General features: G+C 43.9%; 3 protein-coding genes across 3 annotated transcripts in view; all 3 read left to right on the plus strand.

The window, feature by feature from the left end:
* LOC109472048 overlaps nucleotides 1-24,356 on the plus strand; it is a 28,034-nt gene extending 3,678 nt beyond the window's left edge. The window contains exon 2 of the mRNA XM_019771623.1: nucleotides 19,801-24,356. Within this exon, the coding sequence (XP_019627182.1) occupies nucleotides 19,801-22,122 (2,322 nt within the window). The 3' untranslated portion in view covers nucleotides 22,123-24,356. The remainder of the gene's footprint in view (nucleotides 1-19,800) is intronic.
* LOC109472049 lies at nucleotides 10,657-17,106 on the plus strand. The gene is made up of 9 exons (XM_019771624.1): nucleotides 10,657-10,792; nucleotides 11,045-11,165; nucleotides 11,319-11,416; nucleotides 13,289-13,468; nucleotides 13,872-14,117; nucleotides 14,401-14,483; nucleotides 15,417-15,602; nucleotides 15,940-16,147; nucleotides 16,496-17,106. The coding sequence occupies exons 1-9, from the start codon at nucleotides 10,715-10,717 to the stop codon at nucleotides 16,649-16,651; spliced, it is 1,356 nt and encodes a 451-aa protein (XP_019627183.1). The 5' UTR covers nucleotides 10,657-10,714; the 3' UTR covers nucleotides 16,652-17,106.
* Nucleotides 23,314-26,521, plus strand: LOC109472040. Its single transcript, XM_019771615.1, has 3 exons — nucleotides 23,314-23,539; nucleotides 24,288-25,909; nucleotides 25,955-26,521. Exons 1-3 carry the CDS (start codon nucleotides 23,314-23,316, stop codon nucleotides 26,519-26,521), a joined length of 2,415 nt encoding a protein of 804 aa, XP_019627174.1.
* Nucleotides 26,522-26,816: the final 295 nt, after the last annotated feature.

Below are 26,816 nucleotides of genomic sequence, written 5' to 3' on the forward strand. Positions count from 1 at the left end.
CACTCACACACAAAAGAAAAAAAAAAAGACCGAAACAACACATTTCCATTAGGGTCGGTGTGGGCTTCTGTAAAAACATATAAACAAGAGTCGCTGTACTTTTTGTTGTGTCAATAAAGTTCTACATTATAAACATGAGAACTTAATTGACACAACAAAGGTACAGAGACTTTCCTAAGGTCTATAACTAAACATACATACAGACACTCGACACGTTGGTACAAAAGAATTGACCTACGAACAAAACTATAGATGACTTTTAATATTTGGATGAATCAAGGAGGTTAAAATCAAATTGAATTTAAAGCTTCTTGGATGAATCAACATATATCACGCTGCGCCTAGAGGAAGTGGCAAAGTGTGTCATAAGGTGAACAACTTTGACCAAGTGACCCTTTCTCTAAGTTGTGGTAACACATAAAGAATTCTTGGTCGTGAGCCAGCCCGGTTTCCACTCCGTGTCAGCCAGTACCAGCTGCTATGTAAAAGTACCAAGCAGATGTTGGGGTGTATATATAACGTTACATATTTACGTATGTTGTATTTTTGTGCATTTGCAATAATCATTTGTACTACTAAAATGTCGATATCTTGGACGACAACTAAAATTGGGGCAGTATATTGCTGCAAAATACGAGGTCTGTCAGCTGCGGAAACACACGCGCACGCACGCACGCACACACACACACACACACATTTCCATATTTCATGAAGGCAACAGTTACCGTCTGGGCCGCTAGATAGCCGTTGGATGATCTGGGAGGTTACCCTTTTTTCAGGCAATTAGCCCCCGGTAGCGACACATTGTGTAGAGAGACAACAGGCTTAGTTAGTACATAGGCTACAATAATTTGGCAACGGAGTGAGAAAAAGGGAAAGAATGTGTCGTTTTGCATGTTGAATAGACGGAAAGCTTTGTGATGCATCTGACCTGTGATGAGAGGTACAATGTAAATGCTATCCTTTGTGTTTTGAAGAGAAATTATTTGCAATTGTATCAAGCCCTGTAGGGTTTTGATTTGATTTGATTTACATTGCTTCACAGGTACTTATGTAAATGCAGTGCAAAATTCAGTGCAAAAGAGAACGCCCGATAAAAAAAAACTAAAAACACGCTAAAAATCCCCCCCAAAACCCAAACCTCTGCTTGGAGAGTATGAAAACGCACGGACCGCCAGAAAGACGTATAAACTATAAAAATCTAGCAGTATGAAAAAAGGCGCGGGGGGTTAGGCCTCGACGCCGAAAAATAAGCCGAAGATGTCAGATAAGTGTCAGCCAAGCTACTTGTACCTAAGGCCATGTTGATTTGATTGTATGGATGACATCCGTGCGCGCATGAATTTTCGGCCGTTTCCAAAAAAAAGTTTTCAACCATACTGTATATCGTACAAAACAGTTGCAAAATGAGCAAATATATACCGTAAGTTGCAAAAAAAATATTGGAAAGCGATACCAATGACGTAGATTGCCAAAATCAAACGAAAAAAGACGAAATTGTCAAGAAATGAATTTGAAGAGTAGATAATTCGCCGTACCATACCCTGTGTCATTTGGTCAACCTTCAAAACCACGTAGATTTTTAATAATATAATGAAAGCAACTTTTTTTGCAAAACTTTTTTTTTTTCATTTGCACGCTCGCATCAGTTTTGGGGTTCCCAGAGGATGTCATCCATATAATCAAATCAACATGGCCTAAAGTATATGACTGTAGAGTTTACGTAGAGTGCTATCAGCCATCCAGCTGCATTATTTTACGTTGCCCAGAAGTTGGTAGCAACATGCAGCAGACAGGCGCTGGTGCTTTCCTTTATCCGAGGAGGTTGATTGATATATCGCCATATGCCGTCCTCGGTGTTTTGCGCCCCTGTCGGCCGCGGATTTTGGTAGTTTGAGACGTTAATATTAAAAGTCAATAGCAAAGTTATAATAATACAAATCAACGTGCTAAAGGTGTCTGCTTGCTCAGGAGAGATGGATGAACCCTGGGACCGAGTTTTGATCACCAGACTGCAGTCAAACGTGCGATAGGACACGTCAAAGTTGACCCATTTTCATGTTTTCCACAAGGGTTTCGCTATTGTTCTGCGGTTGCGTTACGCACCATATGGGGGTTTCCAAGATACCGCTTTACAGGAAAATGTAATCTATTTCCGGGTCAACAATCAGCTCCCCAAGGAGGTATCGCCAGTCGAAATACCTCAGTTTCGGTAGTCTACGTGCGTCTTTCCCTCGAGTTACCTGCAAATACGTCAACTTTTACGTCTATATTCACTGCATTTGTGTGGCTCTTACCTCTGGGGACAAGGAAAAGCACAGTTCAGATCATATTTGAGGGGATTTAAGCTCTGAGGACCAGGTAACACTACATATAACGTTAGGTAACAGTTAACGTTAAATTAAAAAATTATATGAAGGAGATTTGATTTTAACAATTTAAGCCTCCTTGAATATATTTGCATAACTTTTAGCCTTTTAGCTTTGGGGACCAGATAATGCACCTTATAAATAGTATAGAAGCTCCTTGGGGACTTCCTAAAACCTCTTGTATTAAAGCTGATATTTGTATGGCTTCTAGTACCTATGGGGACGAAATTTATTAACAGTAACGTTAATATTTGGTTACCAATATTTGTGTGTCATCGTGTGTCTTATAAATCTTGGGATAAGACACCGTACAGGTAATAATTGCGTGGCTCTTAGGTTTGGGGACCAGGTAAGGCACCATACAGGTAATATATGTGCGACTCTTAGGTCTGGAGACCAGGTAAGGCACCGTACAGGTAATAATTGCATGGCTCTTAGGTTTGGGGACCAGGTAAGGCACCGTACAGGTAATAATTGCATGGCTCTTAGGTCTGGGGACCAGGTAAGGTACCGTACAGGTAAAAATTGCATGGCTCTTAGGTCTGGAGACCAGGTAAGGCACCGTACAGGTAATAATTGCATGGCTCTTGTGTCTGGGGACCAGGTAAGGTACCGTACGGGTAATAATTGCTCGGCTCTTAGGTTTAAGAAACTTTGAAACTTTATTAGAATAACCATTAGCGGTGGACCCTCGTTGTAGAAGGTTTATGTTAGTTTTAGTTGTGCATGACCAAACTGTGCTGCAATAATCAATGTGAGATAATACAAGGCATTCTATTACAATTTTTAACAATGTCTGATCCATAAAGTGTGCGCATCTTTTGATCATCCCCAGTGATCTAGCCATTTTCTTAGATGTTAATTTTGTGTGCGTATTCCAGGTAAGGCACTCATCTACTGTCGAACAAAGTAGTTATACCTCTGAGACCTGTTCGATAACCATATTACCATTTGCAGTTAGTGTGAGTTTGGGTTTAGCAGACATTTTGGGCTTGCTCCCCAGTACAATACATTTTGTTTTTGAAGTGTTCAAGAAAAGCTGGTTCACTCTTACCCAGTTACTAGATGTTGTTTACCTCTACCTACAATACGTTCCATTATCTTACTAGTGGCAGGAAGAAGGCTAATGGGTCTGCTGTTGGCACCACAGAAGGGTTCTGTAGTGGACTTAGGAATAGGTACCACTTTAGCCTTCTTCCATTCACTTGGATAAACTGAGGTTACAAATGATAAATTAATAATGTAACAGAGGGGAGTAGAAACATGCTCTGCTGCAATTCTCAGTAGCTTATTGTCCATGTTATCCAGTCCAGCTGCTTTTCCTTCTGGCAAGGCCAGTAGGACCAGGTAAGGCACCGTACAGGTAAAAATTGCGCGGCTCTTAGGTCTGGGGATCAGGTAAGGCACCGTACAGGTAATAATTCCACGGCTCTTAGGTCTGGGGATGAGGTAAGGTACCGTACAGGTAATAATTCCACGGCTCTTAGATCTGGGGATCAGGTAAGGTACCGTACAGGTAAAAATTGCGCGGCTCTTAGGTCTGGGGATCAGGTAAGGTACCGTACAGGTAAAAATTGCGCGGCTCTTAGGTCTGGGGATCAGGTAAGGTACCGTACAGGTAAAAATTGCGCGGCTCTTAGGTCTGGGGACCAGGTAAGGCACCGTACAAGTAATAATTGCATGGCTCTTGTGTCTGGGGACCAGGTAAGGTACCGTACAGGTAATAATTGCATGGCTCTTGTGTCTGGGGACCAGGTAAGGTACCGTACAGGTAATATATGTGCGACTCTTAGGTCTGGGGATCAGGTAAGGTACCGTACAGGTAATAATTGCACGGCTCTTAGGTCTGGGGATCAGGTAAGGTACCGTACAGGTAATAATTCCACGGCTCTTAGGTCTGGGGATGAGGTAAGGTACCGTACAGGTAATAATTGCGCGGCTCTTAGGTCTTTCAATGCAATGGTATCATTAAAGGCATAACATTTTATAGTAACTAGATTTATTACCTCTAGTACCTGTGGACATTTCCTGTATATTGATAATGCATTGTATATTATATTTACCACGATTCAATTATGATTAAAGCTGAAAATACACCTTTTCACTCTTTCAATAGACTTTTATTTTCAGTGTAGTTCAATTCAGTATACACTACATGAATTGCAAATACACAGCATCAAAATCATGTATCCCACCATAATACTTGAACGCACGCCTGTCATTAACAATCCCAGTACTTCTAATTAATTGTAGTGACTGAGTAAAGACTAAAACGACTGTAGAATGAATGGTCTGTGCAGTTTGGAGGTAATGTAGGAATTAGGAATTTACTTGATGAAAAGGACAGCCTTAATCCGTTTAGGACTTTTTCCATGGTTGCACTCAAGCTTTCTTGAGGAACGTAAACCTTTGTTTTAAAACGTTTAGAGAAATCTATGATTTCATGGCGCAAATTTCAACTGAAAATAACTCGATGACCTAATACGGTATCAGATATGGAATTTATGTAGGGAAGACCCCTCGATTGCGATCTAGTCCTACACTCTGATTGATATGTTTTCCCACCTAGTTGTGTAATACATGTCTACTATTGTTACCCCTCAATGTGCATCTCAGTTCCTTTGCGGTATGTCACCTTCAAGGGCACAGTTATTTCTTGTGTCGACCTTACAACCACAGTACCTCGCTTGATACAAGCCTGGTGTTATTGTCAAGCTAATCTGACAGCCCTCTGTGCCGGAATGAGACAGTCTGTAACCGGTAATTACTCACAGCAAGGTTTGGTAGTCACTGGTATTGCACCGGAAATCCAACTATGTTGTGATTGTAAGACGAGTGGCAGGCGAGGCCAGAAGGGAAACCTACCTCCCCATTTCGTATGTGGTTAGGCCAATATGTCGATTCCTTCCCATAAACAAACTACCTGTATCAAAAATATTGACAATTGGAATGTTATATTTGGATGGTTAACGTTGTACAGCGTCGGGACCCGGTTCACCAAAAGGACGTGACGTTGATCTAAAAGGTTAACAAATAATCTTAAGGTGGAGGTTATTGGCAAGAAACGTGCTTTTATTCCACAACTCGGCACGCTATATCTCAGCGGAAAGCCTTCAAAAAGTTGATTGCTGATATCCAAATTGAAATATTTTATCCAATCCGTTCTTGAATTTATAATCCGAAAAGACAAATTTGGCAATGGGAGGAACCCAAAGTTTTTGAAAATAAAAGAAGAAAAACTGTTAGAAAGAGAAAGAGAGCGGCTTCCGCGGAGTCTGAAACACGGGGAGCCCTTAGCGACATGGCAAACAACTCTTGACTCGGACGCTGAACTTGTCTCCGAGGGCCAAGCCGACTTGGACTTAGGGGCTTCCCCTGGGCTCTGCGCGGAGCTGAGAAGGGAGTTTCCCATCCCTATCCACCTGCCACTCATCCCTTGACTACTGTGGACTGCAGCGAGAAACTCAATAAACCATCCGAACGAACTTTGGAGGCTCCTGTCTTTCCCTCGTAACCATCCCAGCTATACAGGACAGTCCGGGGACCTCTAGCCCGGACCTGACCCCTTACATTTATACAGTAACGTTATAAGCCTCCATGAATATATCAGAAATAAGATATTTCGAATGAGGTAAAAATAAAATAAGAAATTCGTTCAGATTCAAGCGAAAAACGCAAACCGACACGTTTTAAGCTCGCGCAAAGCGAGGTTGCCTTCAAACGGCTATGTTTCACATAGACAAATCTAGGCCGATTTTGACCGCATCACGCAAAATTGCGTTTTCCTTTCTAGACCGAGAAGGAAATAATATTTTTGGATGAAACTTGGACAACAATATCCTGCCATACGTATCTATCTCTGCTGTGAACAGATTTCCTCTGTCTTGAATTTTCGTAAAGCTGTAGACAATTCATCTTTCTTCATTTTTCGACCATGCCCAAAAATTCCCCTGTAATGTGCGGTTACGGTATTGCAATGATGAGGTAGAGTTAGGGATTTACATTATGAAATAAACAATCTTTTATATACGCCTATTGAGGACCTTTCAGTGATATCACCACGTCCTTTTTCAGCTGTTTCACTTAGTCGTTTCGGGGGAATGTAAACTTCTATTTTCAAAAGTTGTGAGAGATGTATGGTTTCGTGAAGAAATTTCAATTGAACATAACTCCGAAACGAATTAGTGCAACCATCTTAAAACGATGTGGTGATACCACTGGAAGGTCCTTGCCAGACCTATGTAGAAGATTGTGTCTATGTCATAATGTAAATCCCTAACTTTACTTTATTATCACAATATCGTACATTCTAGTGCGACTTTTGGGCGTGGCCGAAAAATGAGGCCAAATGAATTGCTTGTAGTAGCTTTGCGAGAATTCAAGAAAGAGCTAATCTGTTCACAGCATAGATAGACCAGTATTTCAGGATACTTATGTTCAAATTTCATCCAAAAATACCATTTTCTTGTCGGTCTAGAAAGGAAAACGCAATTTTGCGTGGTGCCGTCAAAATCGGCCTACATTTGTCTATGCGAAACATAGCCGTTGAAAGGCGCCCTCGCTTCGCGCGAGCTGAAAACGTGTCAGTTTCTGTATCTCGCCTGAAACTGTTTGGATTTCTTTCAAATTCGGCTGATCTGATATAGAAGGTTAATTACTATGTTTCTGGATGTAAGTGACGAGTGCATATCTATAAAAGCCTTCCCATTGTGTTTACACTACCAATCACTCTGTCTGACTGACTCGTGCACTCTCTCGTCAAGCTGATAAAGAAGCCTTCCCATTGCGTTTACACTACTAATGTACAGGTTAACGCTTTATTGAATGTCTTCGGAAGGCACGGCTTTTCGCGCACTTTATATATAGTTAATATATCGCACGTTGGTTATTTATGAATTGTACTTACTCTGTGTATGTGGCGCCCCCGGTACCCAAGACATTGAATAATTTTGACTTGCGAGGAACTTGAGTGCAGAGCCACACAATCCCTGCCCTTGTCTGATTACATTAATAAAAATAAATAAATGAAACAAAAACCGAATCGACAGGTAAACACAAATGCCTCAAGCTGTGTTAAAAAACAAACAACCCCAAAACAAGCAAACAAACAAGGAATACAGAACGATGTGTCTGACGCCGCACCTTTTCGCCTGTGTTCTTTCGAATATGGTATTATCTTTTGGCCTGGTATCTGAGATTCTCTTTGGAAAGAGTCAGCCTTCACAGTGTAGTCCTCTATGCAAATTTTCCCTACATCGCGCAGCCATTTTGAGGTGTCAGCTAGATGCTTAGAGAGTTACACACTTCGTTGTGTTACGACAGTAGAAACGGCTTAAGAACAGTAACTTTCCTGTTTATTTTTGTACAAAAAAATGATAACCATTCGACACTGACCGTTACCTCATTCCAAAGAGGCGCGTTTCCCTCAGGTCCATTGCCAACGTTGAAGCCAGGAATCGAAGTTAACATGTAAATACAAAAGGCTTCAGCTTTCTCTACAAAAACAAGAATAAAACGCACGTTTCACACCATACGTTTTCCTATGTATTGTTGGAAATGTCATGGCAATTTGCCAAAGCGTTTGGTCCTACTGTCTCTTTGCAAAGAGGCAGCCTTCACAATGTAGTATTCAAGGCAAGTTTTCCCTAAATCGCGGAGACAGCTCGCAGTGATATTTCAGATATCTGATGATTAGAGAGTTGCACGGTGGTCATGTTTTGTGTTACGGCAAATAGAAACAGTTTCGGAACAGTCACTTTCCTTTGAATCAGTAACGATTCGACGCTGACCGCTACCACCATTCGACAGTGATGCGTTTCAGGCTGGAACAGTCCTCTTTCAGCCATGAGGCCAAGATTCGACAGATATACAAAGAGATTTAGCCGTGTTAAACAAACAAACAACGAAACACAAGCAAGTAAAGAAGCACGTGTGTCTCGCCGGACGTTTTCCGTGTATTGTATATGATTGTGTGCATGCTGTCTCTTTGCAAAGAGGCAGGATTCAGTTTTCTTGGCAAGTGTTAATTGCGTAGCCATTTTGGAGTGATATTTCAGCTAGATGCTTGACATGGTAGTCTTTTTTGTGGTACGGAAAGTTTGTAAACAGTAACTTTTTTTTGCATTATTAAAAGAAATGATAACGATTTTATACTGACCGGGACCTCATTCGAAAGAGACGCCCTTGGTGGGCGCACTCCTGTGTCAAACTTAAGACCAGGAATCGACAAAAATACATATGGCAAAAGCCGTGCATGTTAAACAAACAACAAAAAATAGATAAAGAAACAAATAAGGGCGTGTCTCGCGCTGTACGTTTTTCCCTGTAGTTTCAAATATGGTAGTGTGTTTAGGCATACTATCTATTTTGTTTTGGCATACTGTCTCTTGCTTTCACAAATACGGTAGTTTTCTTGGCAATTGCTTCCTAAGTCGCGCAGATATTTTGCAGTGATATTTAATCTAGATGCTTAAAGAGTTACACGGTAGTCTGTTTTGTTACGCAAATTAGAGACAGTTTAAGAACTTAAACTTTTCTTTATATTACCCAGAGAAAAAAGATGATAACGATTCTACACTGACCGGGACCTCCTTCGAAATACACGCGTCATGCAGGCGCAGTTGTAACTTACGTAGGGATGAACATTTATTTGGCCTTTTTTCCCCTTTTTTCTGTTACAAAAGGTCCAATCTTAAGATTTTGTCGTTAAAGGGATTCAGCTCAGCCGTTTCTGGACCAAATCAGCTGAAATTTTGCATGAAGGTAGAGAAGACTCATGCCCCAATGGTAGTACATATATGACAGGTATGATGAAATCTATATCTGATCAGTTTTCATTCTGATCCGCATTTCAATACACGGTGCGTCACCTACTTATCAAAACTTACCTTTTGCACAGCAAAGAGGGATAGAGTTCAAACACCTGATGGTCATTGAAGACCTCTTCTCCTCTGTAACTCTGTTGTTACCACTGCAAACGACGGGGCTGGACGAAATTGGGGACACCTTGACAAAGGTGTATGGATCGCCACGAACAGGTAAGGCCACAACATGATATTTACCTTCGCCAAGAAGGTTATGTTTAACATCATTTGGCGAAGGTATGAGATCGTGGAACTCTCGCTAAAAAGAGAAACCCTTAGTCCTGTAGCTTGTAACAAATTGTTTAATGATAATAAATCTATTGCAAGTTCTTGTCTATTTTACTAATTGCAAAAGTAACATGTAAATATAAGTATAAACTACATATTAAGTATAAATATAAATCAATATGCCAGGGTGGATGGTGGTCACATAATTTCATATGTGGGATGATCTTGAAAGCGCCTTGAGATGTTAGGCCTCCTGGTGTCTTGTGATGGTACTGCAGTCGGAAGTTACAGTTTTTGTACATCGGGGGATGCCTCAGTCGCTAATGTGAAGTAGATACAGTTACTGTAGCTCTCAGTACAGCAAAGAAGATTGGGGCCCAAGCACAGGTTTATGGAACTGCATGTGTGTGTTTAAAATAACAATGAAATATTTGACACACCCTGAGAGTGCATGGAGGGGAGTAACTCTTCCCTTTTGCCTCCGTGAGTGATCAGGACAGGGATTGTTTTTACACTGTCTGTGTTTCCTAGAGTATAACTCAAAAACCCTTTGATGGATTTTTATGGTATTTGGTATGTGGGTACTTACTAACGTCACAAAGATGTTCGATCTTTGTGCCCCCATCGCCTTTTTCTGGTACTGCAGTTAAACTTCTTGTTTTGATATATTGTGTCTTGAACATGCTGTGGTCAGGGTTTTTGAGTGGGAGGTATGGGACAGGGAATAGGCGGTGCAGGTTTGGGCCCCCTAACAGTGGGCGTTTTCGCTTCTTTTCTGGATGAGAAATGGATATATCTTCATTTTTGGTTTGCAGATAACTATGACAATAACTGATATGTCTATACGCACATTATGCAAATAAGTATTTCATTTGCATATATATAATGATGTAGCCTTGTTAATGCAGTGTGCTCTATAGGAAGACCTTGAAACACAAGGTTTGTGAAATCTAGAGAGAGACAATCATTATTTGGCATGGATTATGCAAATTTGAACCTAATTTGCATATACAATGGAAGTAAGGAATATATTTCCATGATTTTGCAGAATGATAGGACTTTTATGGAGGTGATGTAACTTGATAGGGACTGTCACAGCTTTTGTGATTTCTGCATTCTAGTGGTGACTTGTGATGGTACTGCAGTTGTGTTGGTGACCAACCACAATATCTTTTCATTGTATTGATTTCAGCTGGCCCACCAGAAGTCCTGGCCAAAAGAGGTGATGTAAGAGGAGCTGAAGAGCTGGCAAATATGCTGTCAAGGAATCTGTCTTGCCGGACAAACTTCACAAGAGATTACACCATGTATGCCAATTGCAGGAGCGAGCAGGTATATAGTTTTGAAAGTGTTGGAAAAAGGTAGAAAACATTCCAGTAAATTGTCTTCATATTTCGTCCAAGAATTAATATTGATGACACCTAATATTGATGACACCTCCAAACAAGTCAAACTGGTATGCATCCCTACTTTCTAGTTTCCACCATGCCTCATATCCGAAAGTAATCAATTGTATTATGACAACATAACTGATGTTGTTGTCGAATAACGTGAATTTCATTGAATGCATAATTTTTCCCTCAGATCAAAGTATGGTCAGAAGTCGTCCTCGAAGTTGTGCTGCAAGTAAGCTGCAATGACTGGGTTGCTGTCCTACCATGTGTGGAGGCAGCACTGAATACTTCAACTGCCCTAAAAGATATAGGTAAGGTAAAATGCTCTAGAAATACAAATATGCTCTGATTTTAGTTTTGTACACTTAAATTAAAATGTAACGTTTATATAGCTACTATTAGATTTTTCTCTTTATGTTGATGGATGTAAGCTGAGGTTGTTATTTTGTGTACAAAAAAAACAGATGGTAAGAGCCCCTACCACATCCAGTTTGGGATTCAAAGTTGCAGGGAGACAAGAGACCCCCATCAGCCAGATGGTGTACAAGACCACAACCAACAAGTAGGTGGTCAATCATAATGAGGTGATATTGTATATGATATGTATATGATATATTGTATTACTGTCATATGATAGGTATATAGCGTACAGTAGGCCTAATTATTGCTTTTCTGCTCGCAAGCTGTAATATGTACGATGTCATAAAAATATATTGTACAGCATTGAAATCCTACTTAGACAAGAAAAATTGGGCCCATTGTACAACACATGTTGCATGCTACATATCCTATGTCAGTTAAAGTTATGTGGCTAAATCTTTTCGATATATACACTTGCTTTTTTATTTTTTTGAGAGAATACAATACTCTGCTACAAGGTGCATAGAGACCTTAAAAACTGTCAGGTCCTGGTCAGCATTGACGCAATGTACTAAATTTCTTTTATGGAACCCTATTAAAGCAAGAGGTATTGAGAGCTTAGGTGAAGAATAATATAAAAGTATGGCTTGTGCTAATTATGGGCTAATTCACATAATGTATGAGGAAATATTATATCTCCCTTACTGTAAATGCTGGGAATTTCATATTGGAGGTATAGGTAGCTTCAGGAAAGGTGAATACAATGACATGTACATGTATGTGTGGTATGCTAATGATTTATGCAGATACTTCATATTTCTTGTGAGGTAAAGGGTAGTTGGACGTATAAGTAGCTATAAGAAAGGTGCATACGATGGACTGTGTACTATGCTAATGAGGACCTAATTTGTATAATCAATTGCATTATGTTCAAAATGTTGTTTCTTGTTTGATATACTTACATATACTACACTATACTAACATTATACTGTATTATATCTGTTTTATATAAAATTCTGTAAGTCTCTCCTAGGCGTAAGAAAGAATGCCAGCAATCTTGGTGCAAGGGCAGAAGTAGGAAGATACCCACTGTGGATCGAAGTCTATACTGAAATTTATTCATATTATAAAAGATTAGTTAAAGAAATACCAAAAGAGAGCTTACTATATGAAGCTCTATTAGTGCAGCAAGACCAGCACCGATGTAAAATACCTTGCTGGTTGTCTCTGTTCCGTATCAGCCACATGGTGATTACATCACCACACATGGTGATTACATCATCACCCGGACGGAGGCGTGGCGAACGCCGTCTTGTATTAAGCTAACGAAAGGGTATGCCACCTCGTAAGGGGCGGTATAACCCCGACCAATACGGTCGACCGATGATGATGATGAGAATACTTGAGGAGTCAGGTTTCGCCTACCTTTGACTCCAAAAAGACAAATACACATCATCTGCTCAATCTGAAGCAAAAGTTCAGTCATCGTCAAGCATTGACAAAATTAAGGATTAGTGATCACCAATTAAAGATTGAAATTGGTAGGTACAACCAGACTCCCTCAAATAACAGAATTTGCACTTTATGTAACAGTAACTGTTTAGAGGATGAAGCACACTTTGTCTTAGAATGCTGACTGGTTTCGACTTTATTCAGTCTTTCTCAAGAAAGACAGAATTATACTGTTTTACACATAGCAACCTAGCTCCTGCACATTCCAATTCACTATAACCATCCTGTACACGCTAACCATCCTGTTCATTTTTTAAAAGCTGGTCTTACTCACTCCTCTGTCCATCTGGTCATTCTAAGCACCTCTGACACACTGAACAACCTCTGACACTCTGACCAGTCTAAGCTGTTCTGGCCATTCTAGGCACTTCTGGCACAGTCTGAACAACCTCCAACACTTAGTCCATTCTAAGTACCTCTGACTCACTCAGGACACCCTCTGTCAATCTAAGCTGTTCACGATCCCTCTTAACATCCTCTGTCACTCTTGTCAGCTCAGCTATTTGGACTCACTCTAAACTGTTCCAGTTTAGATTTCAAAGTACACATTTCATACTTTTAGGATGTTGTCAGAAGGGCAAAGAAGTACCAGAAGTGCGAGAAATCCATCTGCACCGTGGTAACCTTTTCCACCAAGAAGAGGAACATCCAACAACAGCCTCCTGACCATGACTACTCTGCCGGTGCCTCAGGGCAACAGCACACAGCACACAATAGACAGAGGCAAGGCCCAGGCATTCCGGTGGGTTGAAACATGTTATTATATTATTATTCTACTAATGTCAGAAAACGCACATGCTTCAGCACTTTGTAAAAACTAGCCTGTAGGTCAGACAGGAATGGAGATGGGGGGTTTATCACTCTTCATACAGTCCTTATGCCAGAAAGGTTTTCAGTCATGAATGAGTTACAAATGAGTTCATTTTAACAAAACTCATGCTAGCACATTTATGGACAGTAACAGTGTTAACTAAAAAAAATATGCAATCAAAGTGTTTTTGCATAAAAGAAAAACTGAATGAGGCCTCAGCAGTTAAGAGTGATCTGTCCAACATGGTCATTGTTTATAGTATGATTGAATGTATGAATTCAGTGGAAATCTTTCAAATTGGTATTAAAGCACACCTTTGTCCCACTGCATGCAGGGAATCCAGAACAGGCACAACCAGTGCTATATCATCAGCCTACTGCAGGCTTTGGCTGCTGTTAGAGCTGATGTACTGTATACAGACATAGTGGAGCCTACACATGACAACAAGCCATGGAACGCCATGCTTCGTGTGATCAGTAAGCTTGGCAAAGTGTCCCGGGTGGCCCAGAGGTTGAACCTAAATGTCAGCCTAGATGCAATAAGAAATTCCTTGCCACCATTCGCAAATCACAGTCAGCAGGTATCCTGTTTAACTTAAAACACTTACTTTTCTATTCTTTGCGACTTGGTAGCATGGATGCGTTCAAAGTTTAAACTGTAAGCCATGGTGAATCTGTCCCATTCTCGTATTACATGTAGTTTGCAGATTAACTTTTCCATTAACGTTTGCCATCACTGTTTACACAAATGTGCTTATGCTGATGTGAATAAAGTAGTAAGTATCTATAACTTTACATATGTTGACTGACAAAAAGGTAATGGCTTGCCAATCTAATACATTTATACCTTGTTTTGAATAACAGGACGTTTTCGACTTCTTCCTGGCAGTAATGGACTTCCAAGATTGCCCACCATGTCAGGGCCAGAGCTGCATTTTTCTCAACAGGTATGGAAAACCGTAAATAGGATGTATTACTCTTGAAGAGGTTCATTTGTCACGTTGTAACACAGTTTGACACCTTATATGTTCTCCCTTTTTAAACACTGGGGTTACTAGCGCCTCCTCCCAGTCTTGAGGTACTTGACCTGTACGCAGTGATGACTGGTAAATGGTGGTAAATGGTGGTAAGAATGGGAGAGAGTTCTTTAGCCAGCTCCTTCAGCACACGTGGAGTAATGCCGTCTAGGCCAGCTGCTTTTTGGCAGGGTTCAACTTTGCCAGGAGTTTCTCAATGCCAGCTGTGCTGATCTTTATGTCATCCATGGAGGGAAAGTTGTCGCGGGAGCCAGGTAGTGAGCACCGGTCTTTGAACTCTGATGCTGTGTACAAAAATGTATGTGGCGCCCTCACTGAATGCAGTGTAGAACTGTTTGTCCAGTAATTTTATTCAATCAGTGTCAATAAAGTGAGAGTACAGGTAACGTCCCAAATTTTCGACACCTGTTCATCACAGAATAAGATAGTCTCGCATTCTTACATGGAACGCTGATGTTAAGTACATTCTATCTAAGACCTGACCTGACCGTCTCCTTCATGTTGAGAGCCTTGTATTGTGTATTGCGTTACTTTGCTGTAAATTTGTCACTGTCAACTAAATTTGTCACTGTCAACTAATTTCAACTAACTCATGCCACAGTTTTAATGTTTGCATGCAAGTTGATTGAAATAAAATTGAACTTGAACTTGATTTTCGTTTGAATCTAAATCTCAAATTTCTTGTGGCAATGGAAGGTACCTTGTACATACGAAAGGAGATTCCATAATTTTAGTAAGTAAGCCTCTATCACCACACAATTTCAGAATTTTATTTTTTGACTTTGGCCACTTTTTTTCTGATTTGCTTGGTTTTTACAGACATCTTCTGGTCCCCTCTGTTAGGATCTTCAGTGTCACACTGGCCACACAGTTTAGCTGTGTTTGCAGTTCAACATGGAGAGGAGGAGTGGTAGGGCAGCATTACCTTGACCTCTACATGCCAGCTGAGCGCAGTGAGTCAACCACTCTGCAGGAACTACTGAGGAAACACTTCATGCCATCCTCGACACAAGTCACCTGCACTGCATGGCAAGTCACTTCTTTCTTTCTTCCTGGTTCAGGGAAAGGTCTTTCCAAGTGTCCTAGAAAAGATTGTGACCAGTTCAGAGAATATGTGTGGGAAATGTAATAGTTGTTTGTAGCTTAACCATCAGATTTATAGAGCTGTTGGAATTTTTTAAAGTAGTAAAACATACCAGTGCCACATATGACTTACAGACTTTACATTACTTGATAATCATTGGATTTTTGTGATTGACCACAAACATATGACATGTTTAGTCAATCACAAACATCCAATGATTGTGATTACTAATTACACGGACCATATAAAGACTTGTTTTCACAGTACAATGCTCTTTTGCAGTGGTGCCAACAGTGCAGACAGCACGAGCTGCAGCATCTTGCTGGATGCCTCATCATTGCTGGCACTGAGAGTGAGAAGGTGGGACCCCTTACAACATGGCACTGCAGGGCTGAAAGACTCCCGAATTGTCAGATTCACAATTGGGGAGACAGTCACTGTTGAGAAGCAACCTGGAGAACAGCTGAAATACAAAGTAAAAGCAGCTGTGGTAAGTTTTGTGACTGTATTTATGGCTTCACCACCACATAGTAGTATATGAACAGATCATCCTACAGGACTGAATACTATGATGACAAACATGTTGAACCACTGACCAAAGGCAACAAAAATGCCCCTTTGGTCAAAGATCAAGCTAGGTTACTACATTGTTTAATACCAGGATCATAAGTTGTTACCCTATCCATGTTGCAAACACTGTTTGACAGTGACATGTCAGTGAAGTGATGACAACCAGGGTGAAAACATATACCAGAAACATTGTAAAGATATAGTATTGTTGTTGTTGTTGAATAAGATGTTGACACAGGGGATTGAATTTCACCTTCTATCTTTGTAGATCCACCATGGAGCATCAGCACTAAGTGGCCATTACACTGCTGTGGTGGGAGTCAACAACAGGACATACTTAGCTGATGATGACTACACCAACACCATCACACTGTCTGACGAGGAGTACTCGCAGTGTTACATGTTTTTCTTGTCTAAAGTCTGAAAGACATCATTCTATCCTGGCAAGAAAGTGTGAAGAAACTTCACAGACAAAGAAGTCTCTTTTTTTTCTTCACACATACAAGAAATGTGTTAGTGCCAAGGAGCAGGGGCAATTATAGACTATATTATAGACAGGGTGACCAAATTTTTTTTGCAAATGTAGCTGTCCAGCTCCATCTTCATTTAGTAGTCTCTATAGTTATGACTGCATACAAATTGTAAAATCTTTATTATCTGAGCTTAGTCAGTATCACATTCATATCAAAATGTAATCATATATACTGCACTTTTCTCTTATATATGTCAGACTAAATCACGCAACGCCATCATGCAACAAGGAATAGTCATTACATCCTGACAAAGCTAGCTGATAGCTGGCGAAACGTCGATGCTCTGTATTTCCTTGGTTGTGTAAAAAGAACTGTTCGTAATAAAGTACTTTACCAACCTGATGAAGTTGTTTACGGAAATATTTCATTAACATTTTGATGCAACGTACATTTAAACCTACATCTGGCAACCACTTGGGAGAAAAAATGGAACAAAGATTATTAAAAATTAATATTAGTCAAGTACAGTAGATAAATATTGCAATTTGAATAGAGAACAAATGACACTTTGTTTTAGAAATTCAATTTAGATTGTATAGATAAGACTGAGAAATGAGCTGTAACGGTATAGGTAATAAACATAAGTACTGTAGAAAATTAGTTCATAATCATTCACGCAATGAAAGTAGAAAAACATATGATCTGTTTCTTTATCTCTAACTCACGTTAGAACTGAAAAGGGTGAAGTTGGACTTAACCCTGTGAGGAAAAAATGTGCGATGAAGGTTGTCATTCATTCATTCATATTCATGAAAAATATAAATTCCTTCAGAAATTGTGGTGTCGGTAAGTTATGAGCCCCCGGCAGGCAAAGGAAACGTTGATTCACAATTTTAAAACAGCCCATTCAAAGCTAAAAACGTTAACGTTACCGTGTTCTCAGTTGGATGACTTTTTAATTCCATCAAGGAGGTTCAAACATCAGAGTAACAAAGCATTGCCGCAAACACACTGGCCGACAGTAACAAATCGCTGTCATGTCGCCGTGTTCCTTGTTGACCCGGAAGTAGACGAGCCTTGTACCTCGAAAACCCCCATGTAGAGCGTAACGCTGCCAGAAGACAATAGCGGAAAGCCAGGAAATGGGTCAAATTTGACGCGAGATATCTTACTTCTGACCACGATCTAGTCCCCAGGAATAGTTTCTAACTATTATTTAACTCTTTGGGAGCAAAAGCATTTATTTTCCAACTCGATCTGTTTTTTTTTTAACTTAATAATTAGTATTTAAAAATTGCCTCAAACTACCAAATTCCGCGGCCGACACCCCGGCCCGGATTAAATTAATTCCTTATCTTTTTAATCTGAAGTCAACGGGTACCGCTGACAACGCCACGGGAGATATCGTGAAAATCCTATTACGCAGATTACAGTACTAGTATTTTTTTTGGCAACATTAGCACCATCTATTGTACACTTTTGAAAGCTTTTCGCCACCTCCTATTAAATGGGTGGTGTCAGAGCAGGTTTTTCAGAACAGAGAGCGTAGGTCACTAGGTGCGTAGAGCGGGACAGAGTACCGGAAGGGTTTTACTAGTATATAGTTTCGTTTAGTAAATGTTGTACTAAAGTCGGTCTACTGTCCAAGCAGAGGTTGGTGGGGAAGATTATTTTCTATGTATATGTCTCCAACAACGACGGAAAAAAACATGTCCCGTTTTTTCTGACGCTACGGAAAAAGCGGGGCATATATGTAAAAGCAATGACATTATACACGGAGTATAATGTCCTTGGTAACAATTTTCCCCACCAACCTCTGCTTGGAGAGTAAATTCAGTGGCAGGTCGACCGAGAACGGGTGCAAGTCAGAAGAAGGTAATCTCCCTCTTGCAACCCTTTATGTATTAATAGAATTAAAGGATGGGTTTATGAGTCATTTATGTTAACTTATAAATGTATCCTGTCGAACAAGGAGCCCCAGTTAGCTTTGAGGCTCCAGTTGCTTTGAAGTTGTGTTCCCTACCGGAATGTACATTTATCATTTACATACTGCCATACAACGTCGGATGGCCAAACGAGCTAGTCTCCACAAGACTTGGCAAAATTCTTGGCGGGGTTTAGGCAGATTTCTACGATTTATTCACCCCGCAAAAGAAGTCTGGTGGAAACTACAAACGAGCTAGGAATAAGCGATCTACTGTGTATCGTCAACCATGTCAACTGGCTATGCATAATGTTCAAAAGGTTGAAAAACTGATCATTGTGAATTGAAAAGCAGAAAATTTGCATGCATGAGAGGCGTTTGTAGAAGAAAGAGGCCGTATTTTTCACAACAATCCGCTATTGTGAAGGGGGCGGAGCAGTTCTCACAATGGATAAATTGCAGGACACCAGGGGAGGTGCATACATACACACACACCCCACCCACCATACACACACACCCGCCAGAGATATCTGCATTTGAAAGAAGCATTTTCACGTCTACAAGAAGATTAGCCATGGCTTGACCATGGAGTGATTTTTACCTCCATGGCTTGATCAAGCTTTATGAATATAAATTTTTATTCCTCTGCGCTGCAGGCCCTGTCGGACTTTTTCTGTCAACTACGTACGGTTTTCTGTATATTAAACCACACAAATACCATGATATAATCAGAACACGGTATACTATAAAAATGCTCGGTTGGATCTTTTTCTACCTCCGTGGTTGGATGGTAAAATTGGATCTGCACATAAGTCCCATGTCACTTGTGTGACGATACGCGTGAACATAATTTCCGGGGGGAAAATTTCGATGTATAATGTTTCCCCAAGAGAACACTGAAGTCCTCTGAGTCAACAGAAAATAAATCATAAAAGTTGGAACGCGTAACAAATGTGCCCACATTTACACGTCTGTCCTACATATCGGGTCGCGGCTGGTTTTCTTATCGGCTCGCCAAGCACATGTACCCGCGAAACACGATCCAGCCGGCCAGGGTAGTACAGCTGTACCTACATTCTGGGTGATGGCATTTTTCTACGTTATACTGCGTCATACTGCATACTGCCAAGGAAGAGGTCTGTGCCGCTGTGTTAGGATTTGTTCTGTGTGTTTCAGGTCGTCAGCCTGAATTGCTTCCTGGTTCAGAAGATGTCCATCTCGGCAGGGATCATCGTATTCGAGGGTAAATTCCTGCCAGAAGTCGTCCGTCAGGGGCGGAAGTACCTCCCGGTGGACGCCGTGGTCGCTGTGATGTTTCCCCGGGTGCCTCGCCATGTGGACCCGATTGACATCTTCCGGGAGCTCGCCGGAGTTCAGCTGCACAGAGCGACCTGGTCAGAAACTCGAATGTTACAGAGCATTGAGGGCGTTTCACACGGGAAACCACGGGAAGGGACCTCTCCACTCGTCTTGTTTGAAGATTTGCAGCGGTGTTACCCAGAACTTTGCCGAATCTGTAAGAGATACTGCAGCCAAGTCGACAAAACACGCGAAGAAGATTGCGGTCAACAAACTATGCAAGCAAACGAACGCGACGGTGCAAAAAGTAGAGACAGTGAAAAATCTCGGGCGAAACGAAAATTCGATAATCTTTCGACCGTGAACAACAGCAGCACGGGGGAAACGTCCTTGTCGACAGGCGCCTCGAAAGCTGCCAGAAGCGCTGATCTGGAACCAAATGCCGAGTCTATGGAGAGAAAATGTAAGATTGGTGTCGAGAACAAGGACACAGCTGTGGACATAGCTGTGGACACACCTCAACAGTCTAACCATATCACGAACAAGAAGGAGGATGCCAAACACAAAAGTCCCAGTGACCTTTCGACTTTAGAAAACAAGGCTAGCACTAGCGATGATGTGAGATGGGTAGTCGTTGACGAGGTCACAGCGGAAAGCGAGTCATCTTTCGTGCTAGCAGTAGGAAGTTGTGAGTCCATTGATGACACGCCCAGCCCCCTCACTGAGCCTAATCACAGTCTTCCGGTTTCGAAAACGGATTCCTGTGAAGAAGACCGCTTCAGTGATCTGCCCGGCAAAGAGGAAGAGAGACCGGAGGAATTCACTTCTCACCAGACAGTGACTGATGTGTCTGCACCCCTAAATTGTTCACCAACTGGCGAAGCTCTGTGCGGTGTCGGCATGCAAACGTATCCTTTGTGTACAGCGCAAACAGGTGGTGAACAGAAGGACCGGGACGATTGCAGTGATTCCGCCGTAGAAGATAGCGCAGCTGGGCCACATCTCAGCCACAGTCCGAAACCTGAAGCTTCAGTCGGGGAAACGCCAGGCGGCAGTTGTCAGCTCAAGGATAGCGGAGACACGGGAAAGCGACACATCCTAGGGGAGACGCCGAACACCAGAGCAGATGGCAGGCATTTGCAGGAGAAAACATTCCCTGACCCAGAGGGCAATGCTAGCGTAACAAAAGACTTGGGCCAAGTAGCGGAACCCCCGGGGTCATTCATCCAGCACACAGATCATCGTGGGAACGAAACCACCAGCAGCAGTGTGACAAATTCTTTGCCGCCTCCGAGGCGTGATTGTGAAGAATCACAAAAGCCAGTGGTTGTGGCTCATCTGCATAGCAAAGCGGATAAAGCCGACGCCAGTACCGACTCAAGCACAGATTCCAGGAGAGACAGCCAACCCGCCGGGAGAGATGCTCGACAAGCTCAGCAAGACAGAAACTTGTGGTCATCATTGGAGATGTTAGACGTCTGTTGCAGAACTGGAGGGAACATCGAAGATCACCAGGGCCGAAGCGTGTCGTCTGGACCGGAAGACGAGGGTCGCACCGTGCGTGGAAACATTGCGACTCTTCTTCGCAATAACGGCGTGACTCTGCCAGATGTGTCGCCCCCAAGGAGTAGCGGAGAAATACCTCGAGGTTGTGAAACGGCATCAGCAGACGCCGGTGGCCGCCTTGTCAAGGAGGAACGCTGCATGACTGATCTTCAAGTTCCGAAAAAAGAAACTCGAAACATGGCGACAACAGCGGAAAGGGAAGACAAGGGAACAGCAAGCGATACAACTGCTTCCTCTGAGATGACCGGGATCGGAGAAAGGTATGGACTCCCCATTAATCGCCCAGTCAGCTCCCTCGAGTTAAAACACGATGAAAATAAGCCTAACGATTGCAGAGGTAGCTGCAACGAGTCTACGGATGACTCTGGGGGTGAAAATATTGGACTGATCATGGAGTGCGTTCCAGAGCCAACTTACACCAAAGCCAGGTTCAAAGTACCACAAGAAAACGCAACAAAGAAAACGACTGAAGTTGAAGATTGCGCTGCAGCAAAACGATGGGATATTGCGCCTGGTTCAACAGTTAAAGGAAGCAGAAGCCCTTCGGACGATCAACCGAAACGCGAAGTCCACAAGGTCCTCCCTTCTCCCACGGAGACCGTGGACGGGCCATTTCCGCCCGCACAAAAATAGTTCAACAAGATGCACAGCCACAACAACACAAGATCCGATATTGACCGGAAATCCGATATTGGCGACCCTTTTAGTAGAGAGCACGCCTCGTGGTAGCACCCCACCTTCAGATGCGTCACCTGGCTTGAATTCATCACCTCCAAAGGATACCTGTAACCATATGTCTCGTCGAGACGTACAACCTACAACCGCGATGTCTGTCCAAGGCTCCGTTTCTACAAATCCGTCCGCAACTGCTCATCAGCCCCAGCCAATGGAGTTGCCACGTCCCCGTCAAAGAACAGTCTTTCAAGGTCACCAAACAAGCAGCCAGGCGCTGTCGCACGACCAACTGTGGGGAATGGGGACCGCAAAGCTGCGCATTTGGGGAAAGTGGAGCTAAACCAGAAGAACGTGGACGTCGTACAGGTTGGTACAGCCTTCTATTGCCGAGCGACGGCCGTCAGTACCGGCGTGCCAAGCTTCACCTCCAGCATGCTGAAGAAGCTGTGCCCGATCTTCGGCGTCGAGTACATCAACGTCGACCAGGTACGCGCGGGGGTGATGTCTTGCTTCGAGTCGCTCGGATACTCGCAGATCCGATGCCTAGGCGCTCGCACGTGGAGACTGTTTGCTTTACTGTCGTTTCTCGAAACTGCCTTCTGCAGTGTTGACAGGAAGGAGAGGCCCACAACGGAAACGGCCATTCGCCTGGCAAGGGAAGCAATATCGTTGAAGGTGATTAGTAACAACGACATTGTAGTTCGCGGCCATGCGGTGTTGATATATTACCGCAGCGGTGGAGCCTATATTCCCGTGAAGGAATTCCAGCGAATCTACCCTAGGATGTCGATTGAATTGCCTGATGGAAACTTGTGCTGAGCTGAACGTCACGGTTGCCCTGGGCCCACCGGCAGTGGTGAGAGCAATCGGCGATACTGTGACTACGTTGTCTTCAGCTTCTCCGGACCTCGACGACTTTCAAGTCGTTACAGTGTCACTGGATCTACGGGACATGACCAAACTCCTCCTGCGGCTAGAGAACATCCCGAGACCAGACTCCAGCGTCCACAACCCTCGGCGGAGGAGAACCCAGTCACCATACAGGGAACACAAATGAACGTTGCTGCTAGTACAAGTGATAGTTCGGCCACCAAACCTAAATGCCCACCACCTTCGATAGAGAAGCCTGTTCCTACGTCAGCAATGAAAATGGAGGTGATGGAGGTTACAAGTGATGATATTGCTGGGCCCAAGTTGATTCGAAACACCACACCGTCCGTAGTGGCTGGGTCTGTAGGTCAAGGTCCTGCAAGGGAAGCGACGGCAAGTCCTACCGTTGACGAACCTGCAAATGCAACGGCCTCGACGAAGCATGCCGGTCGCGCCAATGACAGTCGTGCCAGTATAAATCCGTCCACGTCTAACCACACCGCTGGTAAGTGTGCATCTCTACGTAAGCTACGTATATCTTCTTCACTACCAATCCACACCCAGGAACACTCTTCGGCACGTGACGCTGGGCCTTCTGATGCCAATGATGTAGCAACCCCAACACAGCCGTTGGAGACGGTCCCAATAAACTGTAACCAGGGTATGAACCACAGAGAATCTGCAGCTAGTCTGGAGATGCAGCCACTCAGCAGTAACACTCTTCCTACTCATGTGACAGAAGCCGACAAGCCTTCAAAGCCACGTGGTTTAACCAAGGAGCTCCTTGGTGTACGTGTAACTAGTGACGGCCGAATAGGTACGATGGCGTCGTCTGCTGCTGCAACCACCCTGGTAAAGACGACGACTGCACAGTCGGCATCTAATGGTTGGAAAGCGGTCGGTGTGACGACTCAGCGTCGTCCCGTCCCGGAACCACGTGGGGATACCGGCAACACCGCTGAACCAGTCCAGGCAACGTTAGCGACAAACACAACGATCGGCGTGACAGTCCAGCATTGTCCCGTCCCGGAACCCCGTGGGGATACCGGCAACACCGCTGAACCAGTCCAGGCAACGTTAGCGACAAAGTCAACGGTCGGTGATATACCCGAAAACACGATGGCGTATCCGCCGCCACAAGATGCCAGGCACTGTCAACGTGGTGTTGTAGACATCGCTGACCAAAAAAGGATCTGCTGCTGGTCCTGAGAACCAGTCACTCTGCAGTAACACTCTTCCTACTAATGTGCCAGAAGACGACAAGCCTTCAAAGCCACGCGGTATTTCCAAGGAGCTCCTTGGTGTAACTAGTGACGGCCAAATAGGTACGACACCGCCTGCTACTGAAACCATCCCGGTGAAGACCACAGCTGCACAGTCGGCTTCCAACGGTTGTAAAACGACAACGATCGGTGTGACAGTCCAGCATCGTCCCGTCCCGGAACTCTGTGGTGATACCCACAACACCGCTGAACCAGTCCAAGTAACGGTCGCGACAAAGTCAATGGTCGGGGATATACCTGAAGACAAGACAGTGTATCCGCCGCAACAAGACGCCAGGCATTGTCACAATGGTGTTGTAAACATCCCTGACCAACGCGTTAACCAAAAAGGATCTGCTGCCAGTCCGGAGAACCAGTCACTCTGCAGTAACACCCTTCCTGCTCGCGTGATAGAAGCTGACAAGCCTTCAGAGCCACGCGGTGTATCCAAGGAGCTACTTGGTGTAACTAGCGACGGTCGAATAGGCACGATGCCGTCTGCTGCTGAAACCATCCCGGTAAAGACCCCAGCTGCACAATCGGCTTCCAACGGTTGTAAAACGACGACGATTCGGCGATTCGTGTGTCCTGTCCCGGAACCCTATAGCTATGGTGATACCGGCAACACCGCTGAACTATCCCAAGCAACGGTCGCGACAAAGTCAACGGTTGGCCTTACAGCCGAAGACATGACGGGACATCCGCCGCGACAAGACGCCAGGCATTGTCAACATGGTGTTGTAGAAATCGCTGAACGAAAGCCATCAGCGAGCGTGTTACTTAGCCTCCTTACATCTACTAAAGCCGGCAATGTGCAGCGACCACCAACTGCAAGCCGACCCGAGGAGACGCCCGACGTGCCGAATATGTGTCGGGGAAGGGAGACACCGGAAGCAGTCGACTCATCGGTCGCCCTTGATCTAACGGTTCGCAAAGAGCCAGCTCCAGTTGTCACGGGGAGTAGGTATACCTATGAACGTCAAGAAGGAAGTACCGGACCTTACAGATACCAGACGGCTAGCGATCCGGTGAGGAAAATGTGCAGCAACGCCGCCACCAGCAGACAAGCAGGAGCTACAGGAGAAAAGACAACACCACCAAAACCATCGCAGCAACAAATCAAATCGGAGCCGGGTGTGTCTACATGTGCGTACGTAGAAAGTGCGAACTCATCGATGCGGCATTCGAGACTGCCGGACTTCGCTGAAAACGCACAGCAAGGAGGCAGCAGACCTCAGCACCCATATCCATCTCAGGCTCAGATCACGTCGCAAACATCGATCATGTCCACAGAGCGCACGGCGACCGTGGGAGAGCCGCGTTCGTCCGTTTCTCCACTTGATGAGCTCCAGACTTTCTCAGGGAACGTTGACAAATTGGCCTCCTCGTCGCCACCAAACTCAGCCGCCTTTGGTCCGCCGCGTTACGTTCCTACGGGCGTCGCTCAGAAGCGATATGCCTCTCCTCCACTTCACCACCTTAATGAGGTCCAGACTTTCTCAGGGAACGTCTCCCCGTCGCCGTCAAACGCAGCTGCCTCTGGCCCACCGCATTACAATCCTACGGGCGCCGTTCCTCCACTCCACTCCCGTCATGACGTCCAGACGTTCTCAGGGAACGTTGATGAATTGACCTCCTCCTCAATACCGAAGAACTTCGGTGCACCGAATGTTGGCATTCCTGCAGGCTTCGTTACCAGGAAGCGTAAGGGGTCGCCGGTGGAAGAGATGGCAAACGTGCCGTCCAAAAGAAAGTCTCCCTGTGAGCTGATGGGGAACTACGCCGTTCAGCAGCAGCAGGGACAAGGCGAGAAGTTCTGTCAGGAAGGTCTGTCGTCACACTCGGTATGTTCACCGTCAACCATCACTGGCCACGTCAGACAAGCTGTGGGTCCAACTCAAGGTGTCATCAGTGATGCCATCTATAAGAAAAACGACATGAGGAGGCTTCAGTTAACTTGGGAATCTTGCGGCCCAGTTGACGGGGTTCCTAGGGATAAGGCCCAAGAAAAGTTTCCCGTGGTGATAGTCTTCGAACAGATGAAGGTCGCCCTTACCTCGGACTTCGTCTCCCTCTTTCCGCACGTCACTCTCACAGATTTCATGAAGGCTTTAGGAGGGATAGGGCTGAAAATTTGCCCATGTCCCGTATCCGTCAAGGAGTGGTTCATGCAGGTGGGGAAAGAGGATGCGGCGTGCTCGACTGTTGTGAAGTCTAGGGTTTGAAAGCGTTTCCTACGTCGCTCTGTTGCTGAGCAAGCAATTATCCCAGCAGAGATGCTACACATCATCAAATGAGAACACTTGCATTGGAACAACATAACCAACGCCACGGCCGAGAATATCCGGGTCTCGAGCACCGGACACGCGAACTGCTACCGACGTAGTAACGATCGTCATCAGATGTCGACCCCGCCCTATCATGGTTCTGAGATGCCAAACGTCAACAATCCACCTGCAGTACCTAGGTCCGCCGTTAGGGCTCCTCCAAGTCCACTCGTACTCGAAAGTCCGGAGGATA

The sequence above is a fragment of the Branchiostoma belcheri genome, unplaced genomic scaffold (assembly GCF_001625305.1).
Source record: "Branchiostoma belcheri isolate BF01 breed outbred unplaced genomic scaffold, Haploidv18h27 scaffold263, whole genome shotgun sequence".
Lineage (NCBI taxonomy): Eukaryota > Metazoa > Chordata > Leptocardii > Amphioxiformes > Branchiostomatidae > Branchiostoma > Branchiostoma belcheri.

Bases quoted from the DNA above. Each gene is read 5' to 3' on its own strand.
- LOC109472040 (XM_019771615.1), top strand. From the start codon at position 23,314: ATGGAGGTGATGGAGGTTACAAGTGATGATATTGCTGGGCCCAAGTTG. The intron at 23,540-24,287 runs GTAAGTGTGCAT...CTAATGTGCCAG, and splicing joins CACGTCTAACCACACCGCTG to AAGACGACAAGCCTTCAAAG. The intron at 25,910-25,954 runs GGGAACGTTGAT...CCGAAGAACTTC, and splicing joins ATGACGTCCAGACGTTCTCA to GGTGCACCGAATGTTGGCAT.
- LOC109472049 (XM_019771624.1), top strand. From the start codon at position 10,715: ATGCTGTCAAGGAATCTGTCTTGCCGGACAAACTTCACAAGAGATTAC. The intron at 10,793-11,044 runs GTATATAGTTTT...TTTTTCCCTCAG, and splicing joins CCAATTGCAGGAGCGAGCAG to ATCAAAGTATGGTCAGAAGT. The intron at 11,417-13,288 runs GTAGGTGGTCAA...TCATACTTTTAG, and splicing joins TACAAGACCACAACCAACAA to GATGTTGTCAGAAGGGCAAA.